The 21,073-nt window shown below is 40.7% G+C and overlaps 1 protein-coding gene across 7 annotated transcripts in view; it reads right to left on the bottom strand.

Moving 5' to 3' along the window:
* Positions 1-21,073, bottom strand: part of RNF38 (ring finger protein 38) — a 119,466-nt gene that overhangs the window by 44,047 nt on the left and 54,346 nt on the right. For 2 of the 7 annotated variants that reach the window (XM_035016300.1, XM_035016301.1), the window contains exon 2: positions 19,235-19,305. Coding sequence is in view for 2 of the 7 variants with exons in the window: in XM_035016302.1 (XP_034872193.1) it covers positions 3,626-3,634 (9 nt within the window). In the remaining 5 variants the exon portion in view is untranslated. Of the gene's footprint in view, positions 1-3,625; positions 3,967-4,029; positions 4,468-4,519; positions 4,535-19,234; positions 19,306-21,073 lie in introns of those variants that run through there. The other 5 variants (XM_035016305.1, XM_035016307.1, XM_035016302.1 and 2 more) reach the window with 3 other exon arrangements.

The raw sequence follows: 21,073 nt of genomic DNA, 5'->3' as shown, positions 1-21,073 counted from the left end.
TTACTTAAGATATACCATATCTGGAAATTGATACAATTGTATTCTTCTCTAACCTGGCAACTGTTGAACATTACAAAGATACAGTAACTTCAGTCTTTGCTCAGGATGCAACCTATGTTTAAAAAGTCCTGCCAAGAAAACATCCCTGAGACCTGATTAATCTCCAACTCCCCACACTTCTCATTTTTAATGTTTATTTACATATAACTATATGACTAATTCACCCAGCATAACTGAGAAAAGCACCTGTTTCACAAGACTAAAGTCACAGAAAACAGTTTAACCTTTTAAGCACCAATATGGTACTATTTTAGGCCATCTTTTGTTTAATGTGGCCTTTCGCCGTGTGGTAAACCATACTATAACTAACGATTTAAACTTTGTCTTGAAGAGTCTATTACCAGTCATGGTACTAAAAATAACATAGGACTTAGGTCCAGATATTGTCCCAGAACTTGCTTCCTCCAAAATCACTTCTGATGGGAGCTTCCTTCTTCGTTCATTTACATTTTTCTCATACAGGTGAGACAGAAGATATGCAGGTACATGACCTCTAGGCCAGCGTTAAAATAATCTACTTTCTTCAAAATAAATTGCTATAAGGCCAAATAGTCTTCCCCAAAACAACGACATTACTCTCCAAGGGGGGGTGGGGCGGAGTTCATTGTTACTAGCAGCATATCAACTGGTCAAAAGCACTCAAATCACAGCCTTTTAGAAGAGGGGAAAAAAAAAACCAAACCAAACCAAAATAAAAGATGAAGAGTCAGATGCTTAGTGTTGACTCCTCCAAGTCTTCCTCTAGGTGCAAGTCTGGGTACCTAAAAAACGAAAAGGTCAAATCCAAATTATCTAAAAATCCACATATTCTCACTGCTTCCATGATGGCAAATGTTAATCTGCTGGAAAATAATCAAGTAGATTTTATTAACTATTTGAACAGTCTGAATCAGTAATCTTTCATCTGATAAATTCTCAGGTTATACTCCAATATGGGAATACCCCAAAATAAGGGAAACGCCACATGCACAAATACGTTCATCACAGTACAGTAATAGCAACAATTTAAAAAGGGAACTAGAAGTAACCTAAATGTTTAACAAATAAACATTTGCTAAGTAAAATAATGGTAACATGCTTGGTGGACTACCATGCAGCCTTAACCCATTCAAGAACTGGTACTATCTACTGAAGGAGGATCACTGCTGTTCAGCATTGGGGCAATCATTTTCTAAAACAAACTATTATTTCCATTCTTGAGTTAAGGCAAACAACAAACTGGGTTCATGTCTTTCTGGAAGGACAACAGAACAAGGTTTGGTGAAAATAGCTAAAGGCTCCACCATCCTTTCCCTAACCCCACAGTCCCATAAATTAATTGGCGGGGAGTGGGGGGCGTGGGGGGCGAGGTACATGCAATAAGGAGGTCTCTAACCATAACATCTACTGAGAAGGTGGACATAAAGGTTAGAAAAATAAGAGTTACAAATTTTTTTAAGTTTTCTTCTTTCCCTTCCACATCCAGATTTGCCGGAACAAAGATTTATTCTCCCAGCAAGGAAGTACTATTTATGCTGGTAACCTCTTAGCACAATGCTCTAAAGTATCTCTTCAAGATTTCTCTCTTAAGAATTACACGGATTTGGAAAGTATCTAGACCATGACCAGTCCAAATCAATATGAAAAATTTATATAAATATATATTTGAAAAGATAAAGTGTGACTAGGCTCTTTACGATTATTAAATAAAATTCATAATTAATTCAAATATTTATTGCATGTCTACTATGTGCTAGATGCTATGAATACATGGGGAAAAAAGAAATTATTCTTGCCCTCAAAGAGACTGTCTGATGAGGGGCAATTCCACAAGAACTAAATGAGGAATAGGGCCCTCTAACATAAAGGAGGAAAAGGTAAGGTGCTGAAGTCCTTAAAAAAGGAACATGAAAAGATGTAAGAATTGTGGAAAAACTGAGACTGTGTAAATGGCCCCTCTTCTTCTATTTGCTCAAATTTCTCACTTGTTAATTTACTATACAGAATTAAAGCATTTGCTTTATCTCCTCCACAAAGGCAGTCACTTTAAGAATTTAACATTTGCGGAATGAATGAACTAGACCAAAACTATATTCAAATGTGTGTTTACAATCTGTATACTCTCCAGAGAAAAATAAAACAAGCTGAGTTAACCAAAACAGAAAAGAAGTGAAAACATGCCTGATATATATGGTTAATAAGAAAATAACAAAAACAAACAAACAACAACAAAAAAACTAGTAAGTAGACCCAGACACTACACAAAACCCAGCAAAGTTAATTACAAAATGACAGTGGCCTAAACAAAACGGGCAGCACAGGAGAAACAGATGGAACAGACTAGAAGACAAAGATCTTTCCATACAGATCATTTGAGATTTTTATTCAAGGATTTCTCATCCATACTTCCCACCCACAACCTTGAAAAAAAGTAAAAATGAGCACAAATAGTCTGGCAATGTAACTAAAAGTTTCATCCAAAGCTGTTGGAAGAGAGACAACAGATCTACATTCCACATTATGATGCTAACAGATTCAGTTATGTCTAACTATGCCATCCTATGTCTACCCTCCCTCAAAAATCAGGTTGTCAACATTTACTCATATTAATACTTGCAAACTTAGTTCAGCTATAAAAACAGGATGTGTACATAAACCACAATAAGTACAGAAACAAACTACCTTCCAGAATCAGAGAAGATATCAGAGGTGGAGGGACCACAGACATCATTTACATCCAACTTTCATATTTTGCAGATGAGGCCCTATGGCCCACATGGCCAGTTTGTGGTAAAATTCATTTAACTATAGCCTTTAAAGTCTACCAAATCTCTTAGAGATAAGTCTCACAGAAAATTATATTAATCAACTTAAGATTGAACTCCTGTAATGAACAGATTTAAGGTTTAATATGTTTTCAAAAAGAAACATTACTCCAATAAGTTTACAAGTTAGAAGTGGAGAAATAAGTATGTGAAGAGATACAATTCTCATTTAAAAATCCAGTTCGTAATTTCATCTTTTGATTGCAAGTATGTCCCAACTTCACTGCAACTGATCCAACAACTATATTTGGTCTTGTATTGTTACTTCTATAGAAGTCCTATCTCTTCCTTTCCAGTATGTTGTCTGAAGACAGGAAAAATTTTACTTTGATCCCAACTGTCCTTAGATTTGTTACGTTTTGATTTCACAAAAACTGTGCGAATGGATTTTTAACTTGAGCCTAGTTACCTGGGCTGCTTGCTATTGAAAGGAACTGAAGTAAATGTACTAACAACAGCACCTATAATCAAGGTCAAACAGGATCCCAAAAGGTTCGCAATTCTAAAGTAACAAACCGCTTGTGTATGAGTTGCATACACTTAAATTTTCAAAGTGAAGTGCGCCACGTAAGAGAAGGCAATTCACATGATGCCAGCAATGACATATGTTAAGTATTCATTTCTATTTATGGTGGAAAAATTAGCATACCCAGCTTTTGTAGCACAAAGAAAAAATTATGTCTTACAGGTCCTACACACGGAAACAAAAACTTTTTCTTTAGTTCTCTAATAATTTGAAAAATTCCCAGTACAAAACCAACCTCTCTCATTCTTCAGCCCTGAGAAGAACTTCCATGCCCTGAGAACAAACCGCAGCCTGTCCAGAAACCCGCAGAGCAGAAGGACGCGAAAGGACCCTTCGGAACGGGTTCCGCGTTCTCCTGGGTGACATCATTTCACCTGCGCCTCGGCAAAACGGGAGGGAGCGCGCGCGAGAGGCCATCTGCCAGGCGGCGGCGGGCTGGCGCTCCCGCTGGCTGTACCCACACCTCCACGCCGCCGCCACGGGAACAAAGAGCGCCGGGCAGCCGCTCCGCGCCCCGCCAAGCACCGGGCAACCACACCTCCTCCTGGTTGCCGGGAGCGGCCCCCGCAGGCTCCCAACGGCCTGCAGCTCAGACCGTCCCGCCCTCACGCGGGAACCAACGGCCGCAGCGGCCAGTACCTGCGAGGGGAGGCTCCGCCCTGCGGGGCTGCTCCCGCGGCTCCTTGCTGGGCCGCCGCCTCCTATTGTGACCGCTCGCCCAGCCAGCGGCCAGCTCGCCAGCTCCGCCGTTCCCGGGCCTCCTCACCCCCGGAACCCGGGCTCCGACCGAGGCGCTGTCTCGGCGCTTCCTTCCTCCCGGCACCATCACACGGGCCGCGCCAGGAAACAGCTGCACGGTCAGAGCTGACAGAGTCGGCTAACGCCTCGGGGGCTCCATCCTCTCCGCCCCCGGGCCCTAACTGCCGGGGCCGCGGCCCGGTCCCGCCCCGCCGCACCCCGCCTCGGTGCTCGCGAACACGGCGTGCCGCGCCGGCGCACTATCCTCCGCTGCGCGCGCAGGCGACGCCCCTCGCCGCCAGGCCGCAAGATGCGCGAGCACGCGGCACTCCCACTTCTCGGTTTGAGGTCGCTGCCCGCCTCCCCACCACGTCCCCCAACAGGAACAAACCTAGCGACCACAAAGCGCGAGACCACCAGACGCTCCGCCCCTTTCCCCCTAGGCTCGGCTCCGCGCGCCGAGCCCCCTTTGTTTCCACCCCGCGGGGAAGGGGGGAGGGGCGGCGCTGCGCGCGTCCGGGCGCGCGACTAGGACTAGTTCCGGCAACAGAGCCCGTCGCACAGCGCCCCTGCGCAGCGCAACCCCGCCCTCGCCCGCCTCTCAACCCGGGCGCACAGCAAGGCCACCAGCTACTGAACCGGACCCTGGGGCTGGCAGTGTCTCCCAGTTCGTACACATCTCTCCCTAAAGTATGGTTTCTGGGCCATGCCTCCCTCCTCCAAAACTCGGCAAACAGTAACCTCACTCAATTCACAATATAGTATGTATTCATGTGGACCCAGAAGTGGAATTTTTATTAATGTAGAAGGAGGTGATTAGTCGAAGGTGTCTCACAAAGAAACAAACAGGTTGGAACCCAACGTGTCCAACTCTAAGGATTATTAAACCTGACAGTTATTCAGACCATGCTGAGCATGGGAATGAGATGGGTACAAAGAACGTAGCGGGCAAGCTGCCTGTCCTGATCACATCTGAGATCTAAAAGGGAAGACAGACATACCATAAAAGCACAATAAATGCAAGGAAAAGACAGCTAAGTGGTATCTGAGGAAAAGCGGGCCATCAAGGGGGCATTATGCAAGAAGTGGGCTGTATGCAGATAGGAAAATGGTTGATGCCATCAAGGATGGTGATCATATTTTAGTGTAGTCCAATCAGCAAAAAAATCCAGGTTCTAGGGGCGCCTGGGTGGCTCAGTAGTTAAGCGTCTGCCTTCGGCTCAGGTCATGATCCCAGGGGCCTGGAATCGAGCCCCGCATCTGGCTCCCTGCTCGGCGGGAAGCCTGCTTCTCCCTCTTCCACTCCCCCTGTTTGTGTTCCCTCTCTCGCTATGTCTCTCTCTGTCAAATAAATAAATAAAATCTTAAAAAGAAAAAAATCCAGCTTCTAGTTCTGGCATTACTTCCACCAGTCTCCTTCCTGCTCTGGGCCTCAGCTGCCTGTAGTAGAAAATTAAGGAATCAGACTAAACTGATGTTCAAGGATCTTCTGAATACGTATGAATAACACTATATGGTAATTATTTGTGAACATTTGTCTCCCGTATCAGACGGAGCACTGGCTCTCTGTTTTGGCTCTGGAACCCCAAGGTCCAAACCTACAGCCTGAAACACAACAGCAGGCGCTTAGCAACTCTGAATCAAAGTTCCAGCAATAAATCACAAGCTTTTACAATTCCTAGACAAAGAGAAGCTAGAATGATACAGCAGGCCCCAATAAATACATCCCCTCACCCCAGGCCCACACCCCCATTATGTAGTCCTTTTATCTAGCTGACTCTTCCTCCCAAAAGGCTGTCTTCCAAAGCAGCCAGTTTGTGGGTGATTACATCCAAACTGTAAAGTTTGTTTTTTTTTTCATTTCATGACACAGTCATAAATCCCAACCACACTTTTAGATGCATCCAATGCAATCGATTTCTAACTTGAGTCCCTCATAATTCCCCATCTACTGCTGTAGATCCACCTAGCTTCCAGCAGAACCTCAGCTGCACAAGCTTCCTTACATAATCCAGACCACTCTGAAACCACTTTTCTTGTATACTTGGATATTAGCTATGTGATGAGAGGAGGAAAGGAAGAAAAAAGTTGGGAAAGGGAAGGGAAATTACCATTTGAGAGCTCTCTAATCAAAAGAGCCAGATTCATCAAGTGCTGAATCTCAGCAGCAAAAATCTATTACAGTCCTTCAGGGTTTCCATTCCTTAAGCTTAATGTGAATCCCCTTGGGCCTCAGCCAATCCTTTGCGAGGCAAACTCCATGAGAAACCTTCTCAACTGATTAAGATCTTAGCTACCTAGGCTCTTAGGGCTTAACCCAAGAAGTCTGCCTAGATGTAAACAATAATCCCACAACTCAAGGTTGGATAGTTTGAAATTTGTACTGCAATTTCTTCTCTAATTGATTTTCTTCACCAGGAAATCTAGTATCTTGCTAATAAACACCCAATCAGTGAGATAGGCTTTAAGCTGGGCCACTTCTGACCACCCAATATGGCAGGTGGTAAATGAGAACAGTTGCTCAACCCCAGTCCACCTAAAATTTTATTTGGTGTCTGTTCAAAAAGGTGCAAAGCCTTGTTGGAGTGGTGTCCAGTAAAACTTTCTGTGATAGAAATGGTCAATATCTGCACCATCCAAAAAGAGGCCACATGTGGCTACTGAGCACTCAAACTGAGGCTAGGGCATCTAATGAATTGACTAGGATCAATTTAAATAGCCACACATGGTTAGGGACAGCACAAAACTTGTAGGCAAAGTAACTGATTGTAACAAGAGCTTTTTGAGACTTCTGACTCCAGGACTGCTCTTTAAAATCAATTTTCACAACAGAAGTAAAAACTGAATGACTACTAAAAACTTCTTCCTGACGTACCCAAGTACGTCCCCTCACTTCTAAAATAAAAATATACCAATCACTGTTTACCAAATAGTAAAATATTAAAATTCCTTCAAATATGTCTGGTCATTGGGATTATTTACTGTGGTGACATACCATTCTAATACATGGGAATAACACCTGAGGTTTTGACTGGGCTGGGCTGGATCTAGAGATGAATCTTTACAATACTGATCTTCAATCTATGAGCAAGATGCATCCTTCTATTTACCTGAGTCACCAACTTCTTTTCAATATTGCTTTACATTTTCTATACAAGTCTTACATATTTCTGTTCTTTGGTTTATTCCAGGTTTTACATATAATTACTAATTCTAAAAATACATATAGTAATATACATGTATATTATATAATTATATAACTGTAATTTAATTATACATAATTAACTCTAATAGTGTATCTTAAATCTTTTTGAATTTGCTGTACATATAATCCCATTGGCAGATAATAATGACCATTCAATTTCTTTCTTTTCCAACACATTTTTCCTTTTCTTTGTCTTGTCTTACTGCATTGGCTAGGACTTCCAGCGCAATGCTAAATAGAAACAAAGAGAACATGCACTTCTGTCTTATTCCCAAACTGGAAAACTTCCAACATTTCACCATTAAGTATGATGTTTGTGATAGGTTTTTTTGCATATCCCTTTAGCAATTAAGAGAGTTCTCTTTTATTTCTAAATTATTAGAAGTTTATCATAAAGGAATGTTTAATTTTATCAAATTTTCCTGCATCTATGAGATAATCATATAATTTTTCTGTTAATATGTGAATTACATTGACTGGTTTTGGATGTTAAACCAATTTTGCATTCCTAATAAAATCCTGTCTTATTATATTACCCTTATTATATATGTTGGATTTGGTTTGCTAACACGTTGGTTAGGATTTTTACATCTGTGTTCTTGAATGAGAATAGCTGTTATTTTCCATTTTTGTAATGTCTTTGTCAAGTTTTGTTACAAAGATTATGCTAGCCTTAGAAATGAATCAGGGAGTGTTCTCTCTTTTTCTACTCTCTAGAATAGTTTCTGTAAGAATGGTGTTATGCCTTCTTTAAATATTTGGTAGAATTTGCTGGTTATCTTTTTTTTTAACATATAATGTATTATTTGTTTCAGAGGTACAGCAGGAAGGGAAAAATGAAGAGGGTGGAAATCGGAGGGGGAGACAAACTATGAGAGACTATGGACTCTGAGAAACAAACTGAGGGTTCTAGAGGGAAGGGGGTGGGAGGATTGGTTAGCCTGGCGATGGGTATTAAAGAGGGCACGTTCTGCATGGAGCACAGGGTGTTATATGCAAACAATGAATCATGGAACACTACATCAAAAACTAATGATGTAATGTATGGTAATTAACATAACATAATAAAAAAAGAATTTGCTGGTTAGCCAACTGAACCTAGAATTATATTTTTTTCCCTTACTTTTTAAAGATTTTATTTTATTTATTTATTTATTTTAAAGATTTTATTTACTTATTTGAGACAAAGAGAATGAGAGGGAGGAGGGTCAGAGGGAGAAGCAGACTCCCCGCCGAGCAGGGAGCCCGATGCAGGACTCGATCCCGGGACTCCAGGATCATGACCTGAGCCGAAGGCAGTTGCTTAACCAACTGAGCCACCCAGGCGCCCTAAAGATTTTATTTTTAAGAATTCTCTGTACCCAATGTGGGGCTCAAATTCACAACCCTGAGATTAAGAGTCTCATGCTCCACGACTGAGCCAGCCAGGTGCCCCTATCTTTTCCTTATTTTTAACAAAGGAAAAACAACTATAATGTTAGGATAGACTTAAGAAAGATCTCATACTGAAACTCAAAATCTGTTTCTAGAAAACTAACTTCCAGTCTTGTGAATTTGAAGAGTTCTGCTGGAAATACATTTTTAAGCATACTGCATAAACAATAAGCACAAATAAATTTTACATAAGTGATAAATAGTCTGCCAAACAGTAAATATAAAATTTGGTTTGGTGCTCAATTTTGCATTTCTAAGACATCACAGACTATCTAAACATAATGATTATCTGAAGGACTTTTATACAAGAGAGGTGACTCTGAGGCTATAGGCTTTCTTATTCCTTTACACACTCAAGTAAATACATATTTACATGGGAGAATGATTAATGCTATGTTAGAACACAAAATAGAGGCCACTAACTCAGCAGTAGTGGTTGGGGTTGGAGTGACATTACAGTCAGGAGACTTGGCAATGGATATGATGACAGCACAACCCTATTCCTGACAGTGTTAACAGTGGGAAACTGCTTCTTCATTATAAAGGTCACGGACTCCCAGCAGGAAGGTCATTCTCTACCCAACACCTTTTTTGGCAGGTCCCAAAAGTGTACAGCATTTTTTTTTCCTTTGATATTTTTCCTCTGTGTGTGGTTCTTCAGCATCTGGACAAGTGATTCTTTATCTGTAGCTCTTCAATCATGGGTTTCAGCATTTTAAAATAAGAGATGCCACTCCTTCCTTTTTTGTGTATTCTCTACCAGCCAACATTCTTTCAATATGGACATCACTGATAAGAAACAAAAGAGAGATGGGACCTGCTCTTGAGGGGCTTACAGTTTAATGGGGGAAACAGACATTAAATAAATACTGTAAAGAATTGTGATAGAAGTGTGTAAAGGAACAAGAAAGCCTATAGCCTCAAAGTTTCCCTCCTTCCACTATAACCAGCTAAAAGGATCTAATAAGATGAAGCTACATAGTGGAAAGGTGTATCGGCCTAGCACTATTCAGGCTACACATTATCTATAACCATGATAAGACTTGATCTAATGCAAAACATCAGCATAAGCACTTTTCACCCATAAGTGTTACTACCTGTCAGACTGGAAAGGTTAATTATCAGCAGCTACCAGCGACAGTTGCCAAAGACCAGAAAGGGGCAGCAAAGGCGCACCCAAACCCAAGTCCCCTGAAAGCCTCTCACAATAGAGCCAGCTTTGGGATGGAGGAGTGGGCAGACTGCTGTTCCCACACGATAGGTGAGAGATGCCGGACACTGAACCATGACAGTTCTTAGGGCAGTGAAGGTGAGAAGGGGCTAAAAAGCAGAACCAGGTGAAAGGCCATCAGCCAAGAAAGAGTTCAAGACAGAGGAGTAAATAAACCTGAGTGCCTAAGATAAGCTGAGTCAGAAACAGGAAAAATAGTGACCGAGATATCAAGCCAGAAATGGAGAGGCAAGAGTGCAAATAAAGCATGCACTTCACATCATGGCATATTCAATCTCTGGAGCAGGATAAATAAGAAAGAGCAGACTCTAAGGCATGACCTGCCTTAATGCACACCCTCTGAAGCAGAGATCTTAGCGGGACCTTGCTCATTCCATTCTGGCAAATGGGGCGCATCTTGGGAACAATTCTAATTGCCATGATTCTCATTCTAAATCAGGCTCCCTGCTCAGTGGGGAGTCTGCTTCTCCCTCTCTCTATCCCTCTGTACTCTCTCTCCCTCTCAAATAAATAAATAAATCTTTAAAAAAGAAAATATATCCATAAAGGTAAATTTCTAACAGTGCAATTGCTGTTTCAAAGGGCCTTTGTTTTTTAAATTCGAGAAATATTGCTAAATTGCCTGCTAAAGAGTTGCACCAATTTTTATTCCAACCAACAGTAAATAAAAGTAGTTCGGAGTCGACTCTGAAGAGGAAACAGCAGTGTTTAAAGGCATCCCCTGAGGAAAGATAGGTTAACTATCATTGCAGTAGGCCAAGGACTAGGGAGAGAAGCCGTCAAAACAAAACTTGGGCCAGGATACTCTGAAAACAGTCATATTTCATACCCAGCTTTAAATTCTCGTTGTTTTAATTCCCTGTTAAATCCCTGACCCTTTACTATGGTCTTACTAAATGCAGTAGCCTAGGAAGTGAGCCCAAACTGGAGCCAAAGTGACACTAGTGAAAGTAGCAGCACTTAGAAAAGCTGGTGACCAACAGGTCCTGAGTCAAAGGGCTAGCTAGGAGGGCAAGCAGCCTCCAGAAAAGATACCTATGGCATCCCAGAAACACCTGGAAAGGAAGGCCCGCGAAAACTGTCAACTGCAGCTACAAGGAACAAGGACTCCAATCCCAATCATTAAGAATTAGACACTGAAGTAAAATATGACCCCAAAAGCCAGTAAACATGGACTATACTTATTGTAAGTGCTTCAAGAAAATAAATAAATCATAGTATAAACACTGGTTAAGAAACAGAAAAGCATACACAGACAACTAGCACCTTCACTTTGGAGATCATGAAAAAGCAGTTGCTAAAAAGGGACCTGGTAATGAGAGAGGGACTTAAATGGTCAAGATGAAAGGAACATGAGAATGTTCTCTAAGCAGATCAGAACACAGGAATATCTTGTAACTTTCACCATGTTTAATGGAGAACAGAATTTCCTGTAGGGAATGCTGGTGGAGCTCATGTGACTGCATAGTTGATAACCTTGCTCTGGATGATGCCCCTGGCTACTGAATTCTATACCCTGCATTCGTGAGGTGTGGCCAGCTCACTGAAAATGCCAGTGTGTCCTCCTGGTAGCTTCCACTGATTACATACATTGAAGACACTGACTAACCAGGGTGGTTTTGCAGTGTGATACATGGCACATCTCTACAGACCCTGTACCCTCTGGCCCAAGCCACACTCAAGAGGCCGTTTCCAAACTTTAAGAAGAAAGTGTGTTACCTGAGCAGATTCACAAAAAACAGAAACGATCACCTTAAATAAAAACCCTTAAAGCAGGACAACTCTTTATAGAGCAGATAGAAAATTTAAGCTCCCACAGAAGTTTATTTCTCTCTCCTCTGCTTACTTGTTCCTGTTATGAGAGTGTCTTATAAATAAAAACAAATTAAATTTAGTAGGCAATGACATTTCAAAAGCCAAAACAAGAATGCGACAGAATAATCTCAAAATACCTATCATTACAATGTATTTCTAATCACCTCAGATAGTCCACAGTAAGGCAAAGAGAGAATCTATTTGAAACACCCTGCATCACATAATACCATACAGCTCAGAAAGCACAATATAAAATTTAAAAACTTTAAGAAAATGTAGGGATATATCTGAAGATATTCTGGAGACAGATTTCCTAGAAGTAAAAGCAATAAAATACATTTCAAAGGACTATACCAATAGACTTGGTCCCAAAATAATTTTAAATTTCTGAATGGGAAAAACACTTCATTAAAAATTAAAAGCTGGGAAATTTTTTGCAAATATGACAGATGATTAATGTTCCTATACAAAGTGATAGGAAAATAGGAACATCCCAAAAGAAAATTATGCAAAGGACAAATTTTTAAAAAGCAGTAAGTGACTAAGGAACAAATGAACGTATAAAGAGTTATACAACCTCAGTAGTAATCACAGAAATACTCATTAAAACAATTAGAAACCATTTTTCATCATTCACAAAGTAACTTGACATTATGGATGCTATTCAATGTGAAAAGGAAGCGAGACAAGTATTCTCATATGGAAGCATAAACTGATGCGTATGTGTGAAAAAATATACAAAAAAAGACAAAGGCTGAAAAAAATGTTCATATCCTTTGATTCAATTCTACTCTAGTAATCCAGGCTTAAGAAATACATCATTCAAAACGTATTACATAGCTACAATAATCAAAACACTGTGGTACCAGCATAAGGATAGATACACAGATCAAGTGAACAGAATAGAGAGCCCAGAAATAAACCCTTGCATATATGGTCTAATGACCCCCAAAGGGTCCCAAGATAATTCCATGAGAAAAGAACACTCTTTTCAGCAATGGTGTTGGGAAAACTAGACATCCATACGCAAAACAATGAAGACAGACCCTTACTCTACCCTATTATACAAATATTAACTCAAATGAGTGAAAGATCTGAACTTAAGAACTAAAACTGGGGGAGCCTGGGTGGCTCAGTTGGTTAAGCGACTGCCTTCGGCTCAGGTCATGATCCCAGGGTCCTGGGATCGAGCCCTGCATCGGGCTCCCTGCTCCGCAGGAAGCCTGCTTCTCCCTGTCCCACTCCCCCTGCTTGTGCTCTCTCTCTCAAATAAATAAATAAAATCTTTAAAAAAAAAAAAGAAAAAAAGAACTAAAACTACAGAACTTTTAGGGTAAAAACATAGGGGAAAACCTTCACGAGACTGGGTTTGGCAATAATTTCTTGGATGTGACACCAAAGCGCAGGCAACAAGAGAAAAAGATTAATTCGAATTTCCTCAAAATAAGAACTTAAAAAAAAATTAATTTATTTCAGAGAGAAAAAGGAGGTGAGCACATGAGGAGGGGGAAAGGTAGAGGGAGAGAATCCCCAAGTCGACTCCCTGCTGAGCACAGAGCCTGAAGTAGGGCTCAATCCCATGGCCCATGAGATCATTACCTGAGCCGAAACCAATAGTCGGATGCTTAACCAACTGAGCCACCCAGGCACCCCCAAAATAAGAACTTCTGTGCAAAGGACACAGCCTACAGAGTAAAAGGGCAACCTCCGGAATGGGAGAAAGTATTTGCAAATCATCTGTCTGATAAGGGGTTATACCCAGAATATATAAACAACTATAATCAAACAAAAACCAAACCTGATTTAAAAATGGGCAAAGGTTGGGGCGCCTGGGTGGCTTTTGGCTCAGGTCATGATCTCGGGGTCATGGGATCGAGCCCGGCGTCAGGCTCCACACTGGGCATGAAGGCTGCTTAAGATTTTCTCTCCCTCTGTCCCCTCAACTTGCTCATGTGCTCTTTCTCTAAAGGGGGGGGAGGGGATCTTAAATAGACATTTCTCCAAAGAAGATAAATGACCAATAAGCACATGAAAAGATGCCCAATATCACTAATCAGTAGGGCAATGCAAATCAAAATCACAATGAGATACGACCCCACACCCAATAGGACGGCTAGTATTAAAAACAGTAACAACAGAAAATAAAATGTGTTGGAAAGGATGTGAAATGTAAAATGGTGCAGCCACTTTGGAAAACAGTATAGTAGCTCTTCAAAACTCTAAAAATATAAATGATCCAGCAATTCCACTTCTGGGTATATTTCTAAGATATATTTGTACACCTATGTTCCTAGCAGCATTATTCACAAGAGTCAAAATGTGGAAGCAACCCAAATGTCCATCCATGCAGAATAGACAAAATGTGTTATATACATACAGTGGAATGTTATTCAGCCTTTAAAAGGAAAGAAATTCCAACATTCATGCTACAACCTGAACGAACCTTGACAACACTAAGTGAAATAAGCCAGTCCAAAAAAAAAAAAAAGGGGGGGTGCCTGGGTAGCTCAAGTCGGCTGAGCATGGGAATCTTGGTTTCAGCTCAGGTGGTGATCTCAGGGTTGTGAGGGGAGTCTGCTTGAGATTCTCTCCCTCTGCCCCTCCCCCTGTGCATGCTTCCCCGCTTTCTCAAATGAATAAATCTTAAAAAAGAAACACAAATATTTCATGACTCCATTTATATGAGGTACAAAGAGCACTTAAATTCAGAGACAGAAAGTAGAATGGTAGTTGCCAGGGACTGTGCAGGAGAGAACCAGGAGTTACTACTTAATGGATACAGAGTGTCCATTTGCAAGATAAAAGAGCCCTGGAGATTGGTTACACAACAATATGAATGTATTTAACACTACTGAACTGTACCAGACCTAAAATGATTAAGATGGTAAATTCTATGTTAGGTGTATTTTACCACAGTTAGAAAAAAAAATCTCATCAGAGCAGCAAAAGGGATGTTTAAAAATACAAACGAGACCTCATTCCTTCGCTTAAAACTTTCCAAAGGCTTCCCATACATAACAGGCAGAACTAAAACTAAACTTTCCCTGGCTTACCAAGTTCTACATGACCTGTCCTGTGCCTACCTCTTCAAACTCATCTCATACCACTTCTACCCTCATCCACCTTGCTTGTGCACATTAGCCTTCCATTTGGATGATCTTTCTAGCCTCAGGGCCTTTGCACTAGCCCTTTCCTCTCCCTACGATGTTCCCCTCATGGCCCAGATTTTCACAACCTGTTCTTTCCTATCATTCAGACCGTAAGTGTCACGTTTTTTTTTTTCCTTTAAGATTTTATTTATTTATTTGAGAGAGAGAGAGAGAGCACACACAAGTAAGGGGGAGCGGCAGAGGGAGAGGCAGACTTCCTGCTGAGCAGGGAGCCCAATCCCAGGACCCTGAGATCATGACCTGAGGGCAGACACTTAACCGAGCCACCCAGGTGCCCCAAGTGTCACCTTCTTAAAGGCCTTCCCTAACACCTAGAGTAGCCAACTGCCCAATTACTTGTACAGCACCTACAAGTATCTAATTATTTACTGATTTACATATACAGTTCATTTTGTGCCCTTTTCACAAAAAATAAGCACCAGAAGAACAAGGACCTTCCTTATTAGTCTTTACACCACTCTATCCTGGTGACTCAACAGTGCCTGGCACGTAGTAGGCACTTAATAAATATTTGCTGTATCAATAAATGCATAATAGTTTTTTAAAATGACCTAAAGCTCTACAAAGACAGGTTAAATAAATTACCATGTATCCTTATAGTAGAACATTATGCAGCCATTTTAGCTGATGTTCAATATATATATAGTACGCAGATTATATTTCCCAAGATGACCATACATAGTAAGTTCTCCCACCCTTCATTCTCTTCTTCTTATGCTGACATTATGCCCCAGTGGTGAGACTGAGGTTCCCTCCTCTTGAATTTGCGCAGGCCTGTGACTTATGCTGGAAGAGATGCTTTGTGACTTCTTATGTTAGGTCATAAAAGGCCATACAGCATCTGTCTGGTCCTCTTGGAGCAGTCACTCTTGCAATCAAGCTGCCATGCTGTGAGGAAGCCCACACTACATTTAGGTGCTCGGGCCAAGGGTCTCAGATGAAGTCCCAGCTGACAAGCAGCATCAACCATCAAACATGTGACTGAGGACTTCAAGATGACTCCAGCCTCAGACACCATTTGACTGCAACTGTATGGGAAAACTCCAAGCAAGAGTGACCTAGCTGAGCATAGGAAACCCCAGAATCATGAAAGATACAAGTGCTCTACACCAAATAAATTTTAGGGTAATTAATTATACAGCCATAGATAATCAGAGCAATTTAGTTTTATTTTAACCATGAAGAGAATGCAAAGAGAGTGAGTTTTCTTATGACATAGTCTGTCTCTGTATATTGTTCTTGCCCCTGTGCTTAAAAAATAAATAAATAAAATCTCCAAGAACAATAAGAGATCTTTATCTGATTTTTTTTAACTGACCGTAAGATTTGGAATGACCAATAAGCATACCAAAAAAATGCTCAGCATACTCAGTCGTTAGAGAAATGCAAATTAAAACATGTGTCCAGAAACACCTGGGTGGCTCAGTCTGTTAAGCGTCTGCCTTCAGCTCAGGTCATGATCCCAGGGTCCTGGGATCGAGTCCCACATCAGGATTCTTGCTCAGCGGGGAACCTGCTCCTCCCTCTGCCTCTCACTCCCCCTGCTTGTGCAGGCGCTTGCACTCTCTCTCTCTCTCTCTGACAAATAAAATCTTTTTTTTTTTTTTTAAGATTTTATTTATTTATTTGAGAGGGAGAGAATGAGAGACAGAGAGCATGAGAGGGAGGAGGGTCAGAGGGAGAAGCAGACTCCCTGCCGAGCAGGGAGCCCGATGCGGGACTCGATCCCGGGACTCCAGGATCATGACCTGAGCCGAAGGCAGTCGCTTAACCAACTGAGCCACCCAGGCGCCCTGACAAATAAAATCTTTAAAAAAAAAATTTAATTCATCTCACTCCTGGTTCCATCCCCAGTCACACGCGGATTAAACTGAGGCAACTTTTAAGAAAAATCACCTCTGGTTCCCAGATCTGAGAAATGGATCATGCCTGAAAGTTAAGTGAGGATACTAAGCAAGGCATCAACATGTGTTTGACAATTTGTACAATCAGAATAGCTAAGCAATTATTTTGCATGACTTGTATAGGGGACAGAAGATGTGTTCTAAACCCAGCACTATAGGGTGACTCCTGAACAAGTCATTTCTTCCAGTAGGGTCACAACTTCCAAGTTTATTTTAAAAAGAGCGTTGAATTGGCTGTGCCTTATAATCCCTTCAATTCTCAAAATGAGAGAATGTATGTGTGAGTGTCTATGTGTGCACACACACATTCAAGTGGTATGTATCAGGTAGCAGGTTCATTTTTGTTTTTGCTTTTGCAAAACCAATACTGATTTGTTACAGAAATAAGTCAGCAACTGTTGCAAACATAAAAAATCTGATTTTTAAACACCTTATCTACTGTTTTCCTCCCCAGAATAATGCCTGATGACCTATTCAAACCACTCTTGGTGGTTCTCATCCCACTTATTCTGCTCTACATTTTCTTTAATCCACTGCACTTACTCTAACATATTCTATTATTTACATATTATGTTTATTTTTTATTGTCTGCCTCTCCAGCTAGACTGTACACATGAAAAAACAGCAATCTTTGTTTTGTATTCTGATATATTTCCTAAGTGCCTAGACACATAGATGCCAATCAATACATTTGACTGAATCGCTTGAATAAATTATAAATACATAGTCAAGAGACGAATCCATTCTATTTCCCTCTGGGAAACAATCATAAGTATACACACTGCAAGCAGGAGAGAGGGAAGAGCAGTTTCTCACAATTCTTTGAGAACTGGGCTGATCAAGTGACAAAAGCCCTTAAGTTCTCTTCCCTCTCCCCACATACTTCAGGAAAAAATGCCATCTCCTAAAAGCACAAAATTGGTCAAACAAAGAGTCAGAAATTAGGAGCAAAAATATTTTAAAGTAGATGGCAAGTTTTTGGCAGAGGTGGAGAGAAATGTTATCTCCAGACCCTTGAACCTGGAAACAGAACAGAACACAGTTTGGAATCACCACCACAAATGAACAAATGGAGATAGGCATATTATACTTAGCAGGGGGAAGAAAACCTAACCCAAAAACATCTTCACAATTACAAAGCACAAGTATGCAACATTACTGGCCTAAAGCAATTCTGCCTTTCCCTCTATCATCACTCTTTCTTCAAATGCTCATTTCTATAATCTGTGGTATACTGAATTTTACAGAGCCAACTATATAGTCTAGCAGTCTTTTTCAGTGGCTTGCTTCTAAAATAAGTTAAATCCATGCCTCTGGATTACTGTAATAATAAAAGAGACTCTGGAATGCTAAAAGCATACCACTCTCTCTGTAAACAGACTGAAATCTGTCTGAGCAAAGCTCACAGAGAGATCAACATACAGAACAAAGAAAGCCATTTGGAAAATCCCATAAACCAACCTCTTGATCTAGCTCCAACAGGATGAGGGAGGAGAATCTTGATTAAAACAGCAGAGAAAAAGATCACTTGGATTGGTCTGCCTGGGAAAACTACCAAGGGAGTGATACATTCCTGCATGTAAGACACAGGAAATGGGAGGGAGGCCACTGGAAACTGATGATGGAAAGGACTAAATTTAAGCCCATCCAACATCAGTAGCCAGATGTTCCAAACACCAAGCCCACATTAGCATCTACTCCAAGGGCTGGGCCATCAAGGGCACTGATGAGTACTGGAAAGCCCCCAAGACCAGATCTCTTTAGAGTAGAAGCGAAACACCAAAATGAAACAAAACTACCCACAGTTTGGACCTGATTTTAAAAACAAACAAAAAAACAGGCCCAAAGCAGGTTTTCTTTGGCATGAAACAAGACAGGTTCTATTCTCAATCCTCACCATTAAATTGGGCTTTGGATACAGAGAAAAAAGTAAGTATGAGAAGAAACCATAATCTAACACAATCAACTACAAAAACAACCAAATCGAAATGGCTAAAATATTTCAAACTAGAAACAGACACAAGTTGCTGAGATAATTAGCGGTGTTGGGAGCACCTGTTCATATACTAAGATAATCCTCTCAGTCTGTGCAAGAAAAGAGGAAGCAAAGTGACAGGGATGAGGGTAAAAAAATGAAGAGTGTATCAAGAGTCCAGCCCACCTCCTGAAAATTATCCTCAAGTGTTCTGGAACAGTCTAATAATCTGACACGTAAACCAGAAAGGCCCTCTGGATCTCAACATTGTACACACCCTCCTTGCCCTATGTCCACAGTTAACGCAAATGAATCCAACAATATAAGGGCAGCATGCATTTTCACCATAATAGACATCAACACAGACCTCACCTTGTCACTGTCATCATGACAAATGTGGTCGTGATGGATGGACTGGCACTGAAAAGAAGCACCAACACTGCCTACAAGAGAAAGGGAGGAAAAGTTAAGATGCAATAAGTCCTTACATTTAAACGGTTTTTCCAATTAAAGGTGCTTTTATATCTATTATCCCATCTAATCCTCAACAATACTCAGAAGTAGGCTGTATAGGGATTATTATTCATGCAGTTTAATGAAGCAAAACAAAACACAAAGAGGCTGACTTGCACAAAGTAGCAGTCAGTGAAGTGGCGGGTCTGAAACTAGAAACTTGTTGTTCAAACCCCTTATTCACCATTTTCTACTATCCTGAGCAGAAGGCCACCTAAATAAGCATAACAGCTTTCAATAAGGCAAACCTATTTAGAAAAAATTATATACCCCTCTTCAGACTACACACACTTTCTTTGAGAAAAAAGACGACCCTAAAAAATTCTTAGCATACAGATAATACAATCTAATACACAATCATGGGGCACCTGGCTAACTCCGTCGGTGGAGCATGCTACTCTTGATTGTGGGGTTGTGGTTGTGAGTTCAAGCCCCATGTTGGGTGTAGAGATGACTTAAAAATAAAATAAAAAAATGTTTAATACACAATCGTATAAGATTACAAATAAGTTATTGCTTTAAAAGTATATATTTTAATATACATATTTGTTAATTTGAAGAACCATCTCCTAATAACAACTGCTCTAATAGCGACATTTCTAATAGGAAAACAAATGATTATTCAATAAATGATTCAAACAACTGATTAGTCATTTGAAAAAGTTTTGGTTTCTACGTCACACCATACAGAAAATGGTGGCTCAAAGATACAGGTAAATGTAAAATAATGAAGTCAGTTTTAAAAGAAATGTAGACTAAAAAAAAAAAAAGGAAGATGCAGACTTAAAAAAAATAATCTTGGAGTAAGAAAAACCTTTTGAAAGATAACTAAAACAAAAACTATAAATAAAAAGTCAGCAGGCATGACTGTCTACCTAAGGTGAGCAAAACCCCTTCTCCTCATGTATGAGAATTTGACTTAGGGATAATCCCTGTTAATCTGATTAAAACAACATGCCACCTATATGTTACTTGGCAACATTGCTTATGATAAAAACTGCCAAACTAGTAAGCTGCATCTGGACTAGAAGTACAATAGACACTTAGTAGGAAGCCATGTTTTTGAGCTTCTCTGAGTCTGGTGACATGTAATTAATCCCCTTGCAAAGGATCCTGGAAACTATGCCTATGGAGTTCTCTGCAGCACCAAAATGTGAAAACATTTCTTTGAACTTAAGTTGTCAGAAGAGCACTTCAGAAAATATGAATTGCTACAGGGACTGCTGCAAGGACTCTCACTATCTTTTTTTTTTTTTTAATATTTTATTTTTATTTATTTTGAAGATTTTATTTATTTATTTGACAGAGAGACACAGCGAGAGAGGGAACACAAGCAGGGGGAGTGGGAGAGGGAGAAGCAGGCCTCCCGCAGAGCAGGGAGCCTGACGCGGAACTCGATCCCAGGACCCTGGGATCATGATCTGAGCCGAAGGCAGATGCTTAACAACTGAGCTACCCAGGTGCCCCAAGATTTTATTTTTAAGTAATCTCTATACCCAGTGTGGGGCTTGAACTCAAAACCCCGAGATCAAGAGTCACATGCTCTACCAACTGAGCCAGCCAGATGCCCCAGGACTCTCACTATCTTACTTATAGTTTCTGTCCTAAATCCTCCTGAACAAAGTGGTGCCAAGTGCAACCTATAGTGGTTTTACCAGTCTGAATACATAAATGTTTAGGTGAACCTAAGACATCCCA

This window comes from Mirounga leonina, unplaced genomic scaffold (genome assembly GCF_011800145.1).
Source record: "Mirounga leonina isolate KUSES-001 unplaced genomic scaffold, KU_Mleo_1.0 Mir_170, whole genome shotgun sequence".
Lineage (NCBI taxonomy): Eukaryota > Metazoa > Chordata > Mammalia > Carnivora > Phocidae > Mirounga > Mirounga leonina.
The sequence above is the reverse complement of the archived record's forward strand: the minus strand, read 5'-3'. Positions and strand labels throughout refer to the sequence as shown.